The sequence below is a fragment of the Microtus pennsylvanicus genome, chromosome 6, assembly GCF_037038515.1.
Source record: "Microtus pennsylvanicus isolate mMicPen1 chromosome 6, mMicPen1.hap1, whole genome shotgun sequence".
Lineage (NCBI taxonomy): Eukaryota > Metazoa > Chordata > Mammalia > Rodentia > Cricetidae > Microtus > Microtus pennsylvanicus.
In genome coordinates this window covers 1,492,130-1,510,513 of record NC_134584.1, presented here as the reverse complement: position 1 = coordinate 1,510,513, position 18,384 = coordinate 1,492,130, and the positions used below count along the sequence as shown (strand labels likewise).

Here is an 18,384-nt window from a genome sequence, read left to right as displayed (position 1 = left end):
GATACTGCGGGGGGGGGGGGGCTGATCCCGTCAGCTCAAGCTCAGGAACTGGCGCCAGGCCGTGGCTCATGCGTGAGGTGCTGCAGGAGAGGCGGAGCCAATTGGGGGCAGAACCTGGAGGCTGACTAGCATCACTACTTGCCAATTGTAACGGGGTGTGGCCAGTCTTAGGGCGGAGCCAGACCTGAGACCTGAGTCTCGCTGAGACGAGACAGGCAAGGGGCGGAGCCATCTGCCGCGCGACCAGGCCTGTGAGCGGAACTAGGTCTGGGTCAGAAGTCGCACTGGGACGGGGCCAGGCAGGGGAGGAGCCATCCTTCGGACACGCCCTACTTCGTGGGCGGGGCCAGAGCCGGAGGCAGGGCCAGACGGCGCTTCCGGAGTCGAGAGCGCGCGCCGTTGGTTGGTGCGGCGTGACGGGGCGTGGCGCGGGCGGCGCCGTTGGTTGGGGCGCGGCTGGAGGGCGCGGCGCTGGTGGCGCCGATGGATGGGCACTACCGGCCCGGCCAGTTCATGGCGTTGCTGCTGTGCTTGGGCATGACAGCGGCGCTGGCCTTGGGCTGCCTGCACTGCGACCCCAATTTCTCGAATAAGTTCTCCTTCTACCGCCACCACGTGAACCTCAAGTCCTGGTGGGTTGGTGACATCCCCGTGTCGGGAGTGCTGCTCACCGAGTGGAGCCAGAACACGATGAAGGAACTACACCTGGCCATCCCCGCCGAGATCAGTGAGCGGCGGAGCCCATCCCAGGGTCAGGAGAAGAGCAACAGGGACCCCGGGCAGGGCAGCTCATCTGCTTCCTCTCCCTCCTGCCCTCAGCCCGGGAGAAGCTGGATCAAGTGGCAGGAGCCGTGTACCAGAGGATGGACCAGCTGTACCAGGGCAAGATGTACTTCCCAGGTAAAGAAGGGAAACTGAGGCAGGGCCGGTGCGGATCACCAGACACCTGAGCTTGACCACTCTGCTGTGACTCCCACATCAGGGTATTTCCCCAATGAGCTGCGGGCCATCTTTCGGGAGCAAGTGCGCCTCATCCAGAACGCCATCATAGAGAGTGAGCAGTGGGCTCCACGGAGGGGACAGTGCCCCTGGTCACAGGCACTAAAGGGCTGGGGGTGCTGGAAACAGGGTTCAGGAGGGAGTAGCTCTGCAGGAGGTCCTTTTGCAGGAGTGGTCACCAGCACACCCATCACCCCTCACATCTACCATATAGTCTCCTGGTAGCACCCGGAGCAGAAATCATCCTTCCCGTAGGTTAGCCCATCTTGCGCTGAGGTCCTCGTAGAGGACCCCTTCCCGTTTCCATGAAACACAAGGCACATACCTGTAATCGCAGCATTTGGAATGAGGGAATGAGGCAAGAGGATTGCTACAAGTTCCAAGTCAGCCTGGGCTATCTTCTTTCATGCCTGGCTAGCCTGGGCTACAGAAACAGAAGTGGGGCTGAGGGACAGGTCTTGAGCTCTGGGCTTTGTCAGAAGGCACTGTCCTGTTGTCGCCCCCCCCCCCCCAGGCCGTATCGACTGTCAGCGTCACTGTGGTAAGTGAACCATGGTCCAGATTGAGGGCCACAGTGGCAGGTGCCCAGGCTTGGGGGCCCAGGGGAGCCTGTGGCTGCCTCTCCTGTATTCCAGGCATCTTCCAGTATGAGACCATCTCCTGCGTCAACTGCACAGACTCACGTGTTGTCTGCTTTGGTTACTACTGCAAGTATGCCTTAGCCACCTATCCCACAGCCCTGGGGTCCTGGGCTTTGGGAATACCCCACCAGCAAGCCTTGTGTTCCCCCAGGTCATCAACACAGTGGCAGTCAGCTGTGCAGGGTCTTCTGAGTTACATGTGAGCTGGGGTTTATTGGGCATCAGAACTCAAGAGAGGGGGACACAAAGGGAGGCCACTTGGTTCCCTGACTCCAAACAAATTGTCATTGTAGAAATACCTGGCACAAGTAAGTTCCTGTTCAAATCCATCTCCAGTTTTATCCAAGACAGTGTGTGTATGTATGTACCTTATGGTGAGATTTTGAAGCTTACAGAGAGAGACCCAGGAGGACTTTGCCCCCTCCCCCTTGAGGGTCTCTAAGCTCATCTGGCGGAAGGGGGCAGACCATCCTGGCTGAAGGGTCTTCATGAAGTCTAGGGTTACCAAGTTGATGGCGAACCCGGAGGGTCTAATCGCTGCCCTGTTCTATTTCAGTCAGGATACAAGCACGAGGTAAGACAGGCCTTCCACAGGGGAGGGATAAGTGCAGGGATGGGGGTGAAGTCTTTGGGTCAGTGAGAGTGGGAGGGCATTCTGGGCAAGGGCTGTGTGCCTGTGGGCACACTGGATGAATATAATCATACCATCACACCGCCCTGTGTGACCACTGCATGAACTGTGCTGTCCTTCTCTATGGCCTCGCCTTGGATGTGCAGAACCACCCCAGCCTTGTGAGTGACCCAGGGAATAAGGCAACAAAGAAGCAGGTGGCCTTGGGGGGAGAAAGAACTCCAAAGTCAAGTGACCTCCTTGCCACAGATCCTCGAATATCCTATTAAGGCCATCATTGTGGGTGTTGGGGAGGGTGGGTAACCGCGACACTCTTTAGGCCTTAAGAACAGGCAGGAAGCAAAACAAAACAAAAAGACAGGGACTGGATTTAGTAGTGCATACCTATTAATCCCAGCCTTCTAGGAAGCCTCTGAGACAGGAGATCTCAAGTAGAGAGTCAACTTGAACTATATTAATGGGTCATGAAAAGCAGCCTGGGAAGGGAGGCAGGAGGGAATAAGCAGACAAATGGGCTCAGGGCACCTCTTCCTCCTCCCCTGAAGCCTTTCACCAAGTATAAGGTGTCTGGAAGTGCAGCACTTGGTGAACCTGACTTTGGAAAACGCCTCTGAGTGTCTGACCCAGCATTGATGGCGCTGCTCAGCCCCAGTATTAGTGGGGGCCAGGACTCAGCTACACTGTTGCCTGTTCCTCCAGGAGAGGCCAGCTGCTACCTGCCTCTGGTCACCCCATGGAGCCCAGGCTGGGCCGGGGCTGGGGAAGCAGGGAGATGGGCTTGTGTACAGATGGCGGGACCCCTGGGCAGGGCCCCCAGAGATATTTTGATTAAAGTGTCCTGACATTTCTCATGATGAACAATTCTTTTCTGTCAGATCTGGCTGGGTATTTGACGTAGCTGGAGGCATGGGCTTTTCCTGAACATGTGTGGGTGTGGAGTCCTGATCTACTCACAAGGAGGGAGGGATCCAACAGCTTGGCTGGCATCTGCAGCATCTTCCTCAGGGTCCAGGGACTCTGATTTATTCCAGTCCTTTTGAGTTCTTATGGGTTGATTTGCAGAGGGGCTGTTCTGTTCTTATTGACGCAGGAGTGTGCCACATAGCAGAAGCCCTTACATTCTCCCTGCCTCCATTTCCTTATTGCTGTGATGACAGGTGTGCAACCTAGCTTGTGTTAATGGAGCCCAGTCCTGCCCCTCCACTGCTTTGAGATTAAAGTCTGTCTGTAGCCCAGGCTCACCTTGACCTATTACCTCAGCCTCAGGGTGGGATGCACAGTGGGGTGAAAGCTGGGCCAGATTACTGTCTGGGATTTCATCATGGAAGATCCAGGTCAGAAGAGACAGGTGGGGAGCTGGGCGATGGTGGCGCACGCCTTTAATCTCAGCACTCGGGAGGCAGAGGCAGGCGGATCTCTCTGAGTTCGAGACCAGCCTGGTCTACAGAGCTAGTTCCAGGACAGGCTCCAAAGCCACAGTGAAACCCTGTCTCGAAAAACAAAAACAAAAACAAAAAAAAAAAGGAGACAGGTGGGCCACATTCCTCAGAGCACCTGGCAGCAGGTAACCGGAGCCCAGCTGGCTGTCTAGGCTGAGAAATGGCTGAGTGGGGCTGGCTGTCTGGGCTGGGAGATGACTGATGCAGGAGACTCAGGGACTTCTGCCTCTACCTGTATCCTTGTTGTCTTCAGAGTCTCCTGGCCCCAGTGATGGGCGCACACCTCTATGTACGTCCCTACAGTTTTTGCTCCTAGGAGCAGCTGCAGGTTAGCCGGGTGGCTGCATTTTACAAGAAATCCCAAGTGGTAGCATCTAAAGTCCGTCCTTCCTCCTAAGGGACCAGGACACAGAGCCAGGGACACTGGATGTTTTGTTGGGAGCTCAAGCCGCACTCTTGCCAGTCACCAACCACAAGCAGTGGTCACTCTGTACACTTAGCGACTGCTGACCATATCGCTTCTGGGTCCTGAGCAGGATTGGCAGGATGCTTAGAGCAGCAGAGTGTTGTGCCTCAGAGGCCTGGGTTTGGAATTTAAGCTGTTGACAGGGCTCAGAGTCTGCTGGATGACAAAGCTGACTTCTTTGCTTGTCCCCACACAAGGTGGCAGCTGAGATGGACCAAATGTTTTTTAAAACCCAAGATCCTGTTTCCACCTCACAACCTCATGAGTTTGGTAAGAAAGGGGCCTTGGGGACTGGCAATGTGGCTATCAGTCAAGAGTCCTGGTTGACTTGTAGAGGCCCTGGCATTTCAGTGTGGGATGTCATGCGACCCACCTGGAGCTGCAGTGCCAGGAAACAGGATGTGCACATGCTACACAGATGCCTAATTTTTGTGTTTTTGTTTTGAGGCAGGGTTTTTCTGTGTAGCCCTGGCTGTCTAGGAACTCACTCTGTAGACCAGGCTGACCTTGAATTCACAGAGATCGAGTGCTGAGATTAAAGGTACCTGCCACCACTGCCTGGTTACATAATTTTAAATTCTTTTTTCAAAAAAAGGAGAAATGGCAAGATGGTTCAGTGCGCAGTAGCATTTGCTGCACATGCCTAAGGGCCAGAGTCTGAATCCCAGCGCTGTGTGAGTGGAGAGTGATGGGCAGACAACACTGTCTTCTCTGCATGCACACTCACACATCAGTACTTAGAGCACATATACAAAAATGTAGATGACAGCTCCCACGGGTGGAGGTTGAGGCAACTCATCTGAGCCCCAGGAGCCTGAATGGCACACTGGGGACTGCTCTCAGGTACTGTGAGGACAAAACACACAAACGTGTTTTGCGACTCTTTATTGGGTCATTGTGACACCGATCATCAGCAGCGTGATTTATCTCTCTTCACACGGGAATGTCGGCAGCAAATCAATCATGGAACATCATATAGCTGAAGGGTCACTGGGGTCGGTAACAGAGTACTCTACATGCTAAAGTGACAGCAGTCCTCAAAGGAACAGCCAGAATGTCTGTAGACCACCACCACCCATGAGGAAGGCTCAGCTTGTGCCCAGCTACCCAGCTATAGGGAGTGTCCAGGCTGGGGTCCCTCACCTTGCCCAGAATGGCTGGGTAAGCACCGAATGCTCCCAGGATGCACACACTCTCCACTGCAAGGCACTCGGCCCTCCACAGCTGTGGCACAGCGCAGAGACAAACCCGTGATGTGTAGTGACAAACTGAGGGGCATGGATTGCACTCATCCACTGACCACCTCCTCAACAGAATCCCACCAGAATTCTGTTGAACAGAAGAAAATCAAAGGGCTGTCCCTGCTGTCAGCAGCTGAGCTGACCCACAAGCACACTTCATCCACCTGGCCACACAGACACTAGCAAGAAATGTGGTAATAGCTGGCCTGCTCACCTCTCCACAGACACCACCAGTCAGGATATTTGGGGACAGCAGCAGCTGGAAGGGTTCCTCCAGAGGCAGCATGGGGGCAGAAGAGTGTGGACACATCAGTCCCACTGTTTGCTGGAAACCCGGAGGCCCACCAGCCTGGAGTCCCCACAGCCATCTTCAAGAACGGGGAGTGGAGCTGGGAGCCCCTAGCTGGATAGGGTTGGAATTGAAATGGACTTTCTTGCCAAAGGAGTGCGGGTCAGAATAAAAAAAGGATAATAAGTTGATGCAACATAGGACCTCAGAGTCACACCGTGGAGGCTGGTGGCATTAAATTAATGCTGGGTGTGGGGACAGTACACATGACAAAGGAGAGGAGAGGCAAGACCCATCACATCTGTCTGTGGTCTGTCGGGCATCCTGGACTCTGTCACTCAGCACTGAGCCAACGTGGTCTTCATCTCTTCCAGCAGGCTGCTGAGCAGTGTGGCATCACTGCATTTCCCATCTACCGACACGGAGCTCTCACCCTAGGGGACAGCATATGCATATACTGCTCGTGCTGGAGGTGGTCCAGGGCCAAAAATGCCAACTCTTCCTCCCCTCACCCGGGACCTAGGCCTCACTTTAGTTTTTTTTTCTTTTTCGAGACAGGGTTTCTCTATAGCTTTGGAGCCTGTCCTGGAACTAGCTCTTGTGGACCAGGTTGGCCTCGAACTCACAGAGATCCGCCTGCCTCTGCCTCCTGAGTGCTGGGATTAGAGGTGTGCACCACCGTCCAGCATTCACTTTAGTTTTTTGAAGTTACGTAGCCACAATTGGCCTAGAACTCAGGAACTCTGCCTCCAGACTGCGTGGATGGCAGGTGGACAGTACACTGCTCACCAGTCACGGGCCTAAGACCTTGCTGAGCCTTTCCTTCCTCTTGCCCTGTGCTCACCAGGTGGGGGCCTGGTCCAACATAGGTTTTAGTACAGCAGGGAGAGGGATTGGTGTAACTGTGGGGGTGGATATAGTTGGGGGGGCTGGTCTAACTGGTCTAAGCAGCCCTGGACAGTGAGGCTCAGCCTCTCCCTGAAGACTGCCCTGGTCGGCCACAGAGCAGCAGGTGCTACCACAACCTCACCTTCTTCACCAGCAGGCAGACATGGTGGCCCTGGATGGAGCGGCTGTACATGGAGGCACAGGAGTCTACTCGCTCCACAACTGCAACAGAAGGAAGAATCAGGCCCTTTCCAGGGCTGTAAATTCCATGCTGGGATGGCACTTGAGGGCTGCAGGCCAAGGCCCTGAGCAGGAAGGGACTGACTGGAGTGCAGGGTTGGCTTCTGCAACACTTGTGGGATGAAACCAATATCACTGTGACATTGTTTACCGGAAAAATGGTGGTGGAAACAGATCTTTGCTAGGAGGTTCTGGAAAGACATACTAATGCCATCAACTTTGATAGAGTTCATGTTCAAGTCTCCTGATTCCAGCAACTTGGCAAAGGCATCGCTGTGGGAGGACAGAATGGAGGGTGATGGCAGGGCCTGGGTATTAGACCTGTCACCCCAGCAATGGGAATATTGAGGAAGGAGAACTGCTTCAAGTTCCAAGACAGCCTGGGCTATGTGACACCATCAGAAGCTGGCACACAGGGCAGTCGTCTGGGGACAGAGAGGCCTCTGCAATGCTATGGGGCCCAGGAGAAACAAGCACCCAGGACAGTGGCAGGCTGTATCAGGAGTCGAAGGTGACTCATGTTACCTCCACCTCACTCTCCCGCCCCTGCGCCCTCCCTGCCCTGGGAGGTGTTTCTGGAAGGGTGGAGGCACACACACCTGTAGCAGGGCGTGGTGATCAGGTAGGAGCTACAACTGAAGTGCAGCCGGAAGTCTAACTTCTCATGGGTGGCCCCTTCGTCGTCCTATGAGAAGAGAAGCCGCAGCTGTGGGGTGGCTTTCCAGACATGCACTTCCTTTCCTGGGATGCCTGACATCCACTGGGGCAGGGCAAAGGAGCTGAAGCCCAGAATAGAGTGGACTCCTCAGCACTGACCATGGTTCCTGGGACCCCAGTGAATACCTTGGCAATGAAGGACAGCGTGCCTTTGAGCTTCTGGGCCATGACGATGCTCTGAATGGTGAACACAAACTGGGCCTCATTGGAGACGCCTGATGGGAGACAAGGTACTCAGTGGGGCCCAGGGTCTGAGTCAGCACTGGCTCTAGAGCATCATAGCTGGCAAGGATTCTGCAGAGTCACAGAAACAATGGGCTCCTGCTGCTGGCCCCAGATCCCAGCCTTGTCCCAGGGAAAGCCCAGCAAGCGGCTTGGGGCCTGTGGCTTTGGCTGTCGCCAGGAGCTCTAGTTAAATTCCTTGTACAGGAGCCCAGGTAACAAGAACATAAAGAGCAGAGCTGGCTTTGCGAATCCTAGGGTCAATGGGTGGGCTCACCAGGGGGCAGCTGGAAAGGAACAGGCACACCATCATGCACTGAGGAGCCCTCAGGCCGGGCCATCTTGGTGTTGAGCGAGTCCAGCACGTTGAGCTCCATGTTCTTCAGGAAGCTGTTGCTCTGGTTCTCCAGGATGACTGACACGGTCACTTGGCTGTCCTTCTGTAGGCTGGTTTGGATGTCGTATGTCTGCATGAGCAAAGGCAAGGTCAAGCACCAGGGACCCGCTGAGGGGAGTAAGCTCCCAGTGAAGATCAAGGACAGTGACTCTAAAGTGAAAGCTGCCTGTGGCCCCCCAGGACCCCACCCTCAGACTAAGCTCTTCATGAAGCTACACCCCAGCCCTTGTCTTTTTGAGTCTTTGAGACAAAGTCTTGCAATGTAATCCTGGTTGATCTTGCAATTCTCCTGCCTCTGCCCCAATGTGTGTGTGTTGCCATGGCCACTCTTTGTTCTGTTAGCAACGCTGTCCTCAGGTGACCTGGCCACACTAGGCTCTCCAGCTGTGGTTGGGCTGTTGGCCATGGTGGGCCTACACTGATGGCAATGCCTAGGCCTCTTGAGCTTCTAGTCTGATTACTGCTGCCAGCCCTGCAAGGCTTCGTGTGGTGGGTTACTCCCCCAGCAATGACCCCCCTCCCTGCAGCAGCCCAGTGTCACTTACCACTTTAATGTAGGAATTCTCAGCCAGAAGGCAGTAGCTGGACATGGGCTGGGGAAGAAGAGATGACATCAGCTGCGGTGACAGGGCCCTGGCCGTTCGCGGGTATCTCGAGATAGGGACACGGTCATAAAGACCAAGAGCCCTCAGACGATGCTGGTCAAGGCTCCTACCACAGCACAGCTTCCAGAGACTCTGGGATCTCTCTGAATGGAACCCAGGTTTTAAGGTTGAGTTGGCAGGGTGGCGGGCATGCTCACCGGGATGGGCTCCTCCTCTGCTGCACCATTCTCCAGCGGCGCTGCCTGCTTCCTCTTGGCTTTCTTTTTGTCTCGTGGCCTCTCTTCCTTCTCCTTCCTGTGTTTCTTCTTCTTGTGCCGGGATGATTTCTAAAGCAGAGTCTGGGCTCAGGCCCCTTGTCTCCAGCAAGAGGGAGCCTGTCATCATTCTCTCCCTTCACATCACATGAGAGATGGGACAGCAAAGCCAGGAATCCTACAGGTCACTGGGGTTGGAGGCCAGGCTTGGCAGACACTAGAACCTTGTGACTGATAGATTAGTGGCAGGCGTCACTCGGAACGTGGGGAATGCACAGTATAGATCAGAAGCAGTGCTCACAGAGACGGGAAAATGGCCCAGTATCTACGCATGGTTGACAGACATGAGCATGAGGCCCAATCACACACTTAAGTATCATACAGCCACCAGCATGGAGAAACTTCAAGAACATGGGGTGGCCAAGCAGTGGTGGCGCATGCCTTTAATCCCAGCACTCGGGAAGCAGAGGCAGGCAGATCTCTGAGTTTGAATTCTCTCTCACACATGCTCTCTCTCTCTCTCTCTCTCTCTCTCTCTCTCTCTCTCTCTCTCTCTCTCTCTCTCTCTCTCTCTCTCTCTCTCCGGCCAAGCAGTGGTGGCGCATGCCTTTAATCCCAGCACTCGGGAAGCAGAGGCAGGCAGATCTCTGAGTTTGAATTCTCTCTCACACATGCTCGCGCTCTCTCTCTCTCTCTCTCTCTCTCTCTCTCTCTCTCTCTCTCTCTCTCTCACACACACACACACACACACACAACAAACCATGGGGCTTTGGGCTAGGTTGATAGCTTGGTGGTTAAGCGTACTTGCTGCCCAATCACAAAGGCCTTAGTTCAGATCCCAGGACCCATGAAATAACATTCACACACAATTAAAATCTTTTTTTGGGGTGGGAGGAGGGCGAGGGATGAGACAGGGTTTCTTAGGCATTTGCTACCAGACCTGGCTTAAAATAAATAAAAAAAAAAGAAAAAAAGGGGGGGGGGGACACATCAGAGATGTTGTCCGTGAGAGAGCCAGACACCAGAGGCCACTTCATGTGGGACTCCATGCCAGCCAACGTGCAGAACAGCCAATCAGCAAGTGGACCAGGAAGGGGTGGGACAGACTGTTCACGAGGTAAGGATTCCTACTAGGGTGATGGAAGGTTCTGGAATGAGATGGTGGTGTGGCTGCACAGCTTAGAAACTGCTCTGGAAATACCAGAATCCTTTTATAGGCTCAAGCATGAGGGCTGCAGCACTTGAATGAAGCAGCTGGTACTGTATGCCTTACCCTTTCCTGGTCATGATCCATGTTGTCCTCCTCGTCCTCCAGCTCCTCTCTCCTGAGTCCCTCACCCTCATCCTTAGCCAGGGTGACAGTACTCACAGCAAGTTCTTCCTGTAAAGCCAGGAAGGTCTGGATGGTTTTTCAGGGATAGGGTAGGGTATGGGGTTGTCTTCTACTGACTGCTCAGAGGATTTCAGCTTAAGAAGCAAAAAGGGAACTCTGAGTCCCACCTAACCAGTGCCGTCCTGAGGGTTGGGAATATTCTCCAAAGGATGCCTTGTGGACAAAAGTCCTGCTGGCCACCCCTCTGCCTCACTGAGACTTGCTAAGCAGAATCCCACTGGATAGCAGACCCAGGCCTGACTCGGGACATCCCACTGGGCTGGACTCCACTTATTGGTACCTGTGTGTAGCTCCAGGAATGTAGGGGAGATGCCCGGCACTCACTGGTTCCTGTGGAAATGCATAGGTGATACCTCTGAGGACACAAAGGGCAGGCACTTACCGTGGATGGGGCAGGAACGGGGACAGCAGCAGGTGGTGGAGTGGTGGAGAGCCAGAAGTCTAGGTCCTCGCCCTGAAGCCACAAGAAGAACACTTTAGGCAAAGGCAGGTAGTGCCAGCAGCAAGGATGCTCTCTGGTTGCCATTCTTGCCTCCCTGCCCCAGACATCTGACTGCTGTGTAGCATGGCACCTCAGTCAAGATGCCACCATAGTCACCAGGCATTCTGGAAGACAGTGCTGTGCTAAGCGGTGACTGGAGTGAGGCAACTCAGTTCTTAGACTGTAGCTCAAACTGGGAGAAGTCAGGAGAATCCTTCTCCCTCAGTCTTATGAGAGCTGGCATGGTGGTGCAGCCTAAGCAGGACAATGATACGTAGTCTCCAAAGTGTCACCACACTGAGCTATACCTCAGAGGCTGCCTTGCATCGGTGGAATCCTGGGCTTGATCTCAGCACTCAACAAATAAAATCTATTTCTAGCCAGCTAGTCAAGAGACTGAAGTAGGAGTATTGCAAATTCAAGACCAGCCTGGACAACTCAGTGAGATCTAGTTATAGTCTCCAAATACAATTTAAAAAGCAACGCGGAGCTGGTGGTGGTGGTGTACGTCTTTAATACTAACTAACACTTTGGAAGTAGAGGTAGGCACATCTCTGTGAGTTCAAGCCTGGTCTACAGTTAGTTCCAGGACAGCCAGGGCTGTTACACATACACACACATACATACACACACACACACACACACATACACACACACACACACACACACATAAAAGTCTTGAAAAACGAAGAGGGGAAAGAAAAAAGAAAAGTAGCCTGGGAGCTGGGCGGTGGTGGCACATGCCTTTAATCCCAGCACTTGGGTGGCAGAGGCAGGCGGATTTCTATGGGTTTGAGTCTAACCTGGTCTACAGAGTGAGTTCCAGGATGACTAGAGCTATAAAGTGAGGCCCTATCGCAACAAAACCAAAAACCAAGCAGCCTGCGGATGCGGCAGGGTAAGCACCCATGTAGCATGTGCACAGCTCTCGGTTCCAGATGTTACCCATACCCCCAGCACACAATTTGTAGAAGCCTAGCCTACGACCAGCAGCTTGCTGTGCATGGCCTCTCTAGCTTCCCTTCCTCACAACTGCTTCTTGCTCTGCCCCCTGGCTGGGCTGGGAGGGACCCCGTACTCCACAGCCCTAGCTTTGCACTCAAGCCAGAGCCCCAGGGCATGCACCTTTTTGTCCTTCTTCTTTTCTCTCTCTCTCTCTTTGGGTTTCTTCTCCTTCTTTTTGGGCTTCTTGCTTTTCTTCTCTACAGTGGGGACACTTTCCTTCTCTGGGGACTTCACAGCCTCAGCATTCCTGTGTTTCTGGACAGGCAGCTTCTCACAGTCAGCCAAGGGCCTTGGGGGAGGAGAAGACCTGGGGTCACCAGGCTGAGCTGGGGCCCACCCTCAGGGCTGCTGGCCCTACAAATCCTGAGGCTACATGAATACCCATGACAACTACAGATCTGGGAGCACTGACCTTATTCCCTGCACACCCAAGCATCTCAGTGCTTTCTCCCACGTTTTGGATGTGTACGGCACATATCCATGCCCATGTGGAATGTGGGTGTCGGCATGCCAGCCCACACATCCACAGTCATGTGGTGGGCAGAGGTCAGTGCCAAGCATTTTCCCACTACTCTGCACTCTATCTTTTGGGACAGGGTTTCTCTCTTACTGAACTTGGAGCTCCCTCACACAGTCAGGTTGGCTGCCAGTGAGCTCAGGGGTCTGCTGTCTCTGCCTCGGGTGCTAGGGTTGGCTTTCAATGAGTGCTAGAGAATTGAGCTCAAGCCTTCTAGCTCACACAGCAGGTGTTATACTGAGCCACCAATGCAGTACCTCCACCATGGCCAAGGATTTTCTCAGCATTCTGGGAATCGGGACCTCACCACCCTAAGAGCAACCCCACCCAGTCTTCAGTCTGTTCCTCACCCATCACTTACTTATCCAAGTCAATGTCCAGCGCCCTGTAGGGGTCATTGGGGTCTTTGTCATCCTCATCACTAGGCAGAGCATTCTGAGGGGACAGAGGGGTCAGGGCTCAGTCAACTAGCAACCATGTTGTCCTGGTGGAGGCTCTTGTCACTTCTGCCTCAAGTAACAGAATAATATGTCTGGACAGTCATGCACATACCTATATGTGCCCAAGGTACTAGGCTGTGGCTGCTAGCTCATACAGTGGAGAAAGTGGAATAAAATCATGCCCATCATTGAAGGCTTGTGTGACAGATGACTGTAGTCACCAGCTCAGAGTCAGCCTCTTAGGGACACAGACAAGCCTGCTGCCACCAAGGCCGACAGGGCTAGGCAGGGACTGACCTCAGGCATCTCCTCGGTGACGATGTCCACGCGCTGGGCAGGGGCGATGTCCTCATCACTCTCTGTGGGCAGAGAGCTGTGGCGGCGCTTGCCCTTCTCCTTCTTCTTCCTTTTCTTGTCCTTCTCCATCCGCTGCCGGTGCCGCCGCTGCTCCTCCAGCTTTACGTACTGGTCTGACATGGGCATGCCTGTGGGGACGTGTGGATGGCCAGAGCTCAGGGACACCCAGAACCCCGTCATGTCCCACACATGAACTTAGGACAAGGAGACACTCGCCTGGAACTTTCAGAGGCACTGAGAGGTCGATCTGAACCACAGGAATATGTTCTACACCTGGTGTGTCCTGGTATCGCTGAAGGAGGAACCACAGGGTGTCAGTGTGGCACAGACTCACAAGGCAGGAAGGGGAATGCTGTGTGTTGGAGAGTGATGGCCCTTCATGCAGCAGGGGAACATTACTCATGTGCTCCAGGTTCCATAAAGACAGGTGGGGACCTGGGACCATAGCCCTGGAACGTGATGTCTTAGGCTATGGGCAGGAAGAAACTTTTATACCTAGGACTATTCATGATTATCACTTTTTTGGACACAGACTTTAAGCTGGCCCTAACCTCAGTATGTAGCCACGGGCAACCTTAGATTTTTGCTTCTTCTGTCTGTCTCCTGAATACTGGTGACCATACCTGGTTTATGTGGTGCTGAGGATGGGACCCAAGGCACAAACATACTAGGCAAGGGCTCTACCTACAGAGTCCTAGTCCTAGTATGAATCCTTGTTTGTTATTTTTTTAAAGATTTATTTATTATGTATACAATGCTCTCCAGAAGTTGGCACCAGATATTATTATAGGTGGTTGTGAGCCACCATGTGGTTGCTGGGAATTGAACTCAGGACCTCTGGAAGAACAATCAGTGCTCTTAACCGCTGAGCCATCTCTCTAGCCCCCAATCCTTGCTTTTTCTAAAATGAGAAACTATTACACATTTAACCTCAGGTATCCTTTGCTCCCCGGAGTGCTGTGAACTCTCCTCCGTGGCCATCGTTGTCACCAGTGACTCTGATACCACTGTAGGATCTGCCCACAAAAGCTGAAACTTCCTAGGGCCCTGAGAAACTTGCAATGGGCTGAGAGGCCAGCACTTCTTGTGGGTGCAATGGGCCAGCTGGGCAGAGCACCCATCTCAAGGCAGTCTAGATAGACCCCACCTAGATCACCCAGGTTGACCAAGACCGGGATGCAGAGCAGTTCGGCTTAGCTGCAGCTGGGACTACACATATAGCTTGCTCCCCAAGGTATGGCCATAACTACATTACTCTCTTGGAGGTATCAGTGTGGCAGGTGGTGGGGGGACACTAAAGGACACCACTTGCCTTCTGTGGGGACGGGGAGCTCTTGATGTAGAAAGGGTTGTTGGCTTGCTCCTGCTTCCGGGCCTCTCGTCGCTGTGGGGACAGAACTCTACATGAGCACGTATGTCAGAAAAGTGCCTGTCCATTTCCCAAGACCCAGGTGGGCAGGGAAGGATCAAAGCAGAAAACAGGAGGACCACTTCAAGAGGCAGAGCTCTCAGGTAGGCCTGTCTCCCAAGAGCAGCGCTCATGAACAGGCAGACTGCCTGAGGTTCTGGGCTCCTGGGAGCAGAACTGGTCTGGGTCTACCCAACCCTCAGTCACAGCTCCTGCACACCATTCCTATTCCTGCAGGCTCAGAAGTCCACTCCAGTGTTCCTGCTGAGGGCCCGGGAAAGGGGCTCATGGGAGGGCTCTGAACAGGAGGACAAGGTAGAACCTAAGTGTCCTCTTGCCTGTGTCACAGGCTGTGTCTGGCCAAATAGCATAGCCTCAGGTGTTCCTAGGCCTAAGAATCAGCTACTCTTTGTAAAAAGAGCCCAAGCTGAGCTTCTGCCATATGCTGGGTACTCCTGAAAAGGTCTGCTCACTCGCGCCAGCTCCTCCTCATCCTCCTCAGGCTGCCGGCGCCGTGTGTGCCTTGGCTCCTCTTCATGGAAGATGGCCTTGGGTTTCTCATCCTCAGACTCACTGTCCGAAGGTGGCTCATTGATCCAGGCATCCAGGTCTAGGCTGGGATGTACAGAGGGGTCACATAGTGGCCTGATCTACTCTGTGTTGACCCACCATGCACCTGTGACATCTCTCAACATCAGCACCAAAGGGACCAGGCAAGGCAGGATGCCACAACCCCGGAGAGAAGACCCAGAAACAGCAGACCAGGACAGGTAACCATGGAATCTGGCAGGACCATAACAAGCAGGGTACTCCCTGAGGACCAGGGAACAGCGGTATAGCAGCACCAAGACAGAATGGTTTTATGTGAGTGAGCAAGAGCAGGGTCAGGCCGTCTAGCCCCAGGGCCATCTGTTCCCCTAGCTGGTGGCAGGTCGTGGAGCACGAAAACCCCTACCCAATTTCCTAGATCAGGAACCATTTCAGTGGCTGTAGCCTCATCACCCTACCACGTCCCCAATCCTCACCCTTCAGGAACTGGGACCTTCTTCTGAGCCTTGGGGGCCACGGGGTTCAGTTCACCAGCGAACAAGGCGCTCACTTCCTCAGCCACCGGCACGCCTTTTGCCTGCAGCTTCTGCACATGCTTGACCAGCTGCAGGATGCAGGACGCCTAGGGGAGCAGCAACAGAGTGGGTGTCTGCCCACAGCCACTAAGCCATGGGAGAACTCGGCAGCCAGTGATCTGAGGATGTAGTGCTGGGGCCTGTCCTCCCCATTGGCTCAGCCACAGGCCTCATGTCTCATTCTCTCAAGACAGGGAGAGACAAGTCCCACAAGGGTCAGACAGGAGGAGCTCAGCTATGTCACCTTCTGTGGGGCCACCTATAGCCACTCAGTCCTGTACTGGCTCTAGGCAGTCCTTGCTACCATGCCGTACCATCAATCCCAACAACATCAAAGTGTGGCTCAGTGTGGGTCCCTACTTCTCACAGGGCTCAGCCTGGGTCAGTTCCTCAACCATGGATGGGTCAGTATCCACTCCTGACCTCCTCAAGGGGTACCCAGCGACCTAGCAGAAGCCTCATGGCACATGGTTTGCTGAGAACCTATATTACTATGGGGCACCAGGAGCAGCCTTGGCTCTACCTTGGCCACTGGATCCCAATTCCCAGGTGTCAGCCCCGGACCTGGGCCACCTGCTGTCCCAGCACATGTCTAAGACATGCAGGCTCCTGATTCAAGCCTGCCCCACCACAGACAAAGGGGGTCCCAAATCAGCTCTCCCACAACAGTAGCAGGGCACTGCCTACCTCCTAGGCTGGCTCTCAGACTCATCCACACCACAATCCCTGTCCAGGGACTCCAAGCCCCAGATGGGCAGAGCTAGGATAGACTTCAACAATCCACTTTGGAAAAGGGAGAAAATCCCTCCCATCTACTAGCTCTGTCTGGGACAAGGAGCTAGTAGGGGACCAACAGGTCTCCAGACCTGTGTGGGTACTTATGTTCACACGGACATGTTCTTAGCCGGAGGTGTGGCACCTGTGGGATCTTTAGAAGGCAGCCCTGCTGCCTGCCAGACGTAAGGTGGGAGCAGGCAGCCCCCACTCCTGACTGACACCACGCCAGCCCTGGATGTGCTCACAGGGCATGAGCACGCAATCATCCTCTCTGAAGCTGCCCTCGTCAGGTTTAGTCTCAATCCTGAGCAGAATCCCCAGCTTGCAGGCCTTACCCGCTCCTGCACTTCCAAGTCAGCACTCTGCACAAACTGCGGCAACCGCTCCACCAGCAGCTGGGTGACCTCCTGTGCAGCCTCCGTGTCGGCGGCCTGCTCCTTCTGCTGCAGGATGGACGCGTACAGCTTTACCACGTTCTGCACATACACAGCCTGGATGTGGCCGGGCAGTGTGGTGACCTTGGGCCGCAGCATGGCCTCCAGAGTTTGCTGGGGCTCCTGTAGGTGCCTGGTGGATAGGGGCTGCATGAGGCTACTGAGCACACCCACAGGCCCATCTCACAAGGAAGCCATGCCAGGAATGTGGGGTCTAGGCTTCTCAGCTAAAGTGCAAAGTTGGGTGCTTGTTTCCACTGACGGTTTGAGGAAGCACGGCAAAGATGTGAGCAGCAGACACAGAGGGCCTGTGCGGCCCACTTACTGCCATCAATGTTCTTGCTAATGAGCGTTTGCCTGATATGGACTGTTCCGCCCTGGGTTCAATTCCCAGCACCACAAAACAAAACACTCATCAATAAACTTCTTCTGGCATCCATGTGCATTCTGTGGCTGCCCTGTGGGGTTCAGAGAGGAGACTCCACACTGGGGCCTCAAAGGGGGCCTGATATGCGGCTGCCATGGGCTGAGCCCAGGGGCAATGGGAAGTGCTAAGTAAGTTTCGTGACTTTTCTAGAGAAATGTGCTCTGCAGGACAGCCAGAGTTGTCCACATCTGCTCTGGGTCACAGCTGTCCTATGTCCTCTGAGTCAGGTATGCGAAGTGGCATATCCACCCACATCCTCCTGGAGCCTAGCATGAGGACACAGCAGCTGCTCTGTGGAGCTCTACCAGGCAATTTCAGGGCTGGCGGGAATGGGTCTGCCACCAGTGTATGGTGAGGCCTGGCTCCAAGGGTGACTGCCTGCCTAGCTAGGAAGAACAGATCTGTTGATGGTCTATGAACTAGAGGGCACCCTCTCCACAGTCATTGTAAGCCACATGGCCCACATGTCCCCCCCACCAGGCCATACTGGGCCACCTCCGAGGGCCCACCAACTCACTCTGAGAACTCCCCACAGATCCAAGCAGCAGCATAGAGCACCTCACAGATGCCATTGCGCTGGGTGCTGCTAGCCACCAGGTGAGCACTGTCAAGCAGTGCAGACATCTGGGACACAGCAAATTTGCGAATGGCCTTGACACGGATGGCCACATCCAGCATCTGTGCAGCGATGAGATGGCCATGGCGGGTACCCTCCAGTCGTGTCAGCTCCACAAGGATGCTGATGTACCACTCGAAGTTGGTGATGTGCTGGTAGTTGGACTGGCTGCAGATGTCAATGATCTTGGTGAGAAGCTCATCGCGGTAGGTGGTGCCCTCGGCCTTGTCCACGTGGGTCATCAGCTTTTTCACGATCTCCATCAGGTTCTTCTTGGACACCTGTGGGAGAAGACTCGGTTGGTCAGCACAGGCAGTCACAAGATGACAGTTGAGACTGACTTCATGAGCAGAGGAAGGACAGTTTCTTCCCCAGA

General features: G+C 54.2%; 2 protein-coding genes across 5 annotated transcripts in view; one reads left to right on the top strand and one right to left on the bottom strand.

Moving 5' to 3' along the window:
• Positions 1 to 265: 265 nt before the first annotated feature.
• Positions 266 to 3,612, top strand: Izumo4 (IZUMO family member 4). Its single transcript, XM_075975447.1, has 9 exons — positions 266 to 727; positions 820 to 900; positions 983 to 1,054; positions 1,514 to 1,540; positions 1,635 to 1,710; positions 1,792 to 1,839; positions 1,934 to 1,948; positions 2,197 to 2,214; positions 2,817 to 3,612. The coding sequence occupies exons 1-9, from the start codon at positions 484 to 486 to the stop codon at positions 2,902 to 2,904; spliced, it is 669 nt and encodes a 222-aa protein (XP_075831562.1). The 5' UTR covers positions 266 to 483; the 3' UTR covers positions 2,905 to 3,612.
• Positions 3,613 to 5,046: 1,434 nt separating this feature from the next.
• Positions 5,047 to 18,384, bottom strand: part of Ap3d1 (adaptor related protein complex 3 subunit delta 1) — a 34,266-nt gene continuing 20,928 nt past the window's right edge. For 3 of the 4 annotated variants that reach the window (XM_075975440.1, XM_075975443.1, XM_075975442.1), the window contains 19 exons: positions 17,910 to 18,289; positions 16,867 to 17,098; positions 15,656 to 15,801; positions 15,104 to 15,245; positions 14,535 to 14,606; positions 13,439 to 13,514; positions 13,163 to 13,350; positions 12,787 to 12,860; positions 12,029 to 12,197; positions 10,805 to 10,876; positions 10,303 to 10,410; positions 8,973 to 9,101; positions 8,716 to 8,763; positions 8,051 to 8,240; positions 7,678 to 7,766; positions 7,434 to 7,519; positions 6,986 to 7,107; positions 6,737 to 6,816; positions 5,047 to 6,140 (listed from right to left, as the gene is read on the bottom strand). In XM_075975440.1, the coding sequence (XP_075831555.1) occupies positions 6,045 to 6,140; positions 6,737 to 6,816; positions 6,986 to 7,107; positions 7,434 to 7,519; positions 7,678 to 7,766; positions 8,051 to 8,240; positions 8,716 to 8,763; positions 8,973 to 9,101; positions 10,303 to 10,410; positions 10,805 to 10,876; positions 12,029 to 12,197; positions 12,787 to 12,860; positions 13,163 to 13,350; positions 13,439 to 13,514; positions 14,535 to 14,606; positions 15,104 to 15,245; positions 15,656 to 15,801; positions 16,867 to 17,098; positions 17,910 to 18,289 (2,499 nt within the window). In that variant the 3' untranslated portion in view covers positions 5,047 to 6,044. The remainder of the gene's footprint in view (positions 6,141 to 6,736; positions 6,817 to 6,985; positions 7,108 to 7,433; positions 7,520 to 7,677; positions 7,767 to 8,050; positions 8,241 to 8,715; positions 8,764 to 8,972; positions 9,102 to 10,302; positions 10,411 to 10,804; positions 10,877 to 12,028; positions 12,198 to 12,786; positions 12,861 to 13,162; positions 13,351 to 13,438; positions 13,515 to 14,534; positions 14,607 to 15,103; positions 15,246 to 15,655; positions 15,802 to 16,866; positions 17,099 to 17,909; positions 18,290 to 18,384) is intronic. The other variant, XR_012910852.1, reaches the window with a different exon arrangement.

What these genes read in the sequence shown, in the direction of transcription:
- Izumo4 (XM_075975447.1), top strand. Translation starts at nt 484, where the DNA reads ATGGATGGGCACTACCGGCCCGGCCAGTTCATGGCGTTGCTGCTGTGC. An exon ending in GGCCATCCCCGCCGAGATCA is followed by an intron (nt 728 to 819) that starts GTGAGCGGCGGA and finishes TCCTGCCCTCAG; the next exon opens with CCCGGGAGAAGCTGGATCAA. An exon ending in CGACTGTCAGCGTCACTGTG is followed by an intron (nt 1,541 to 1,634) that starts GTAAGTGAACCA and finishes CCTGTATTCCAG; the next exon opens with GCATCTTCCAGTATGAGACC.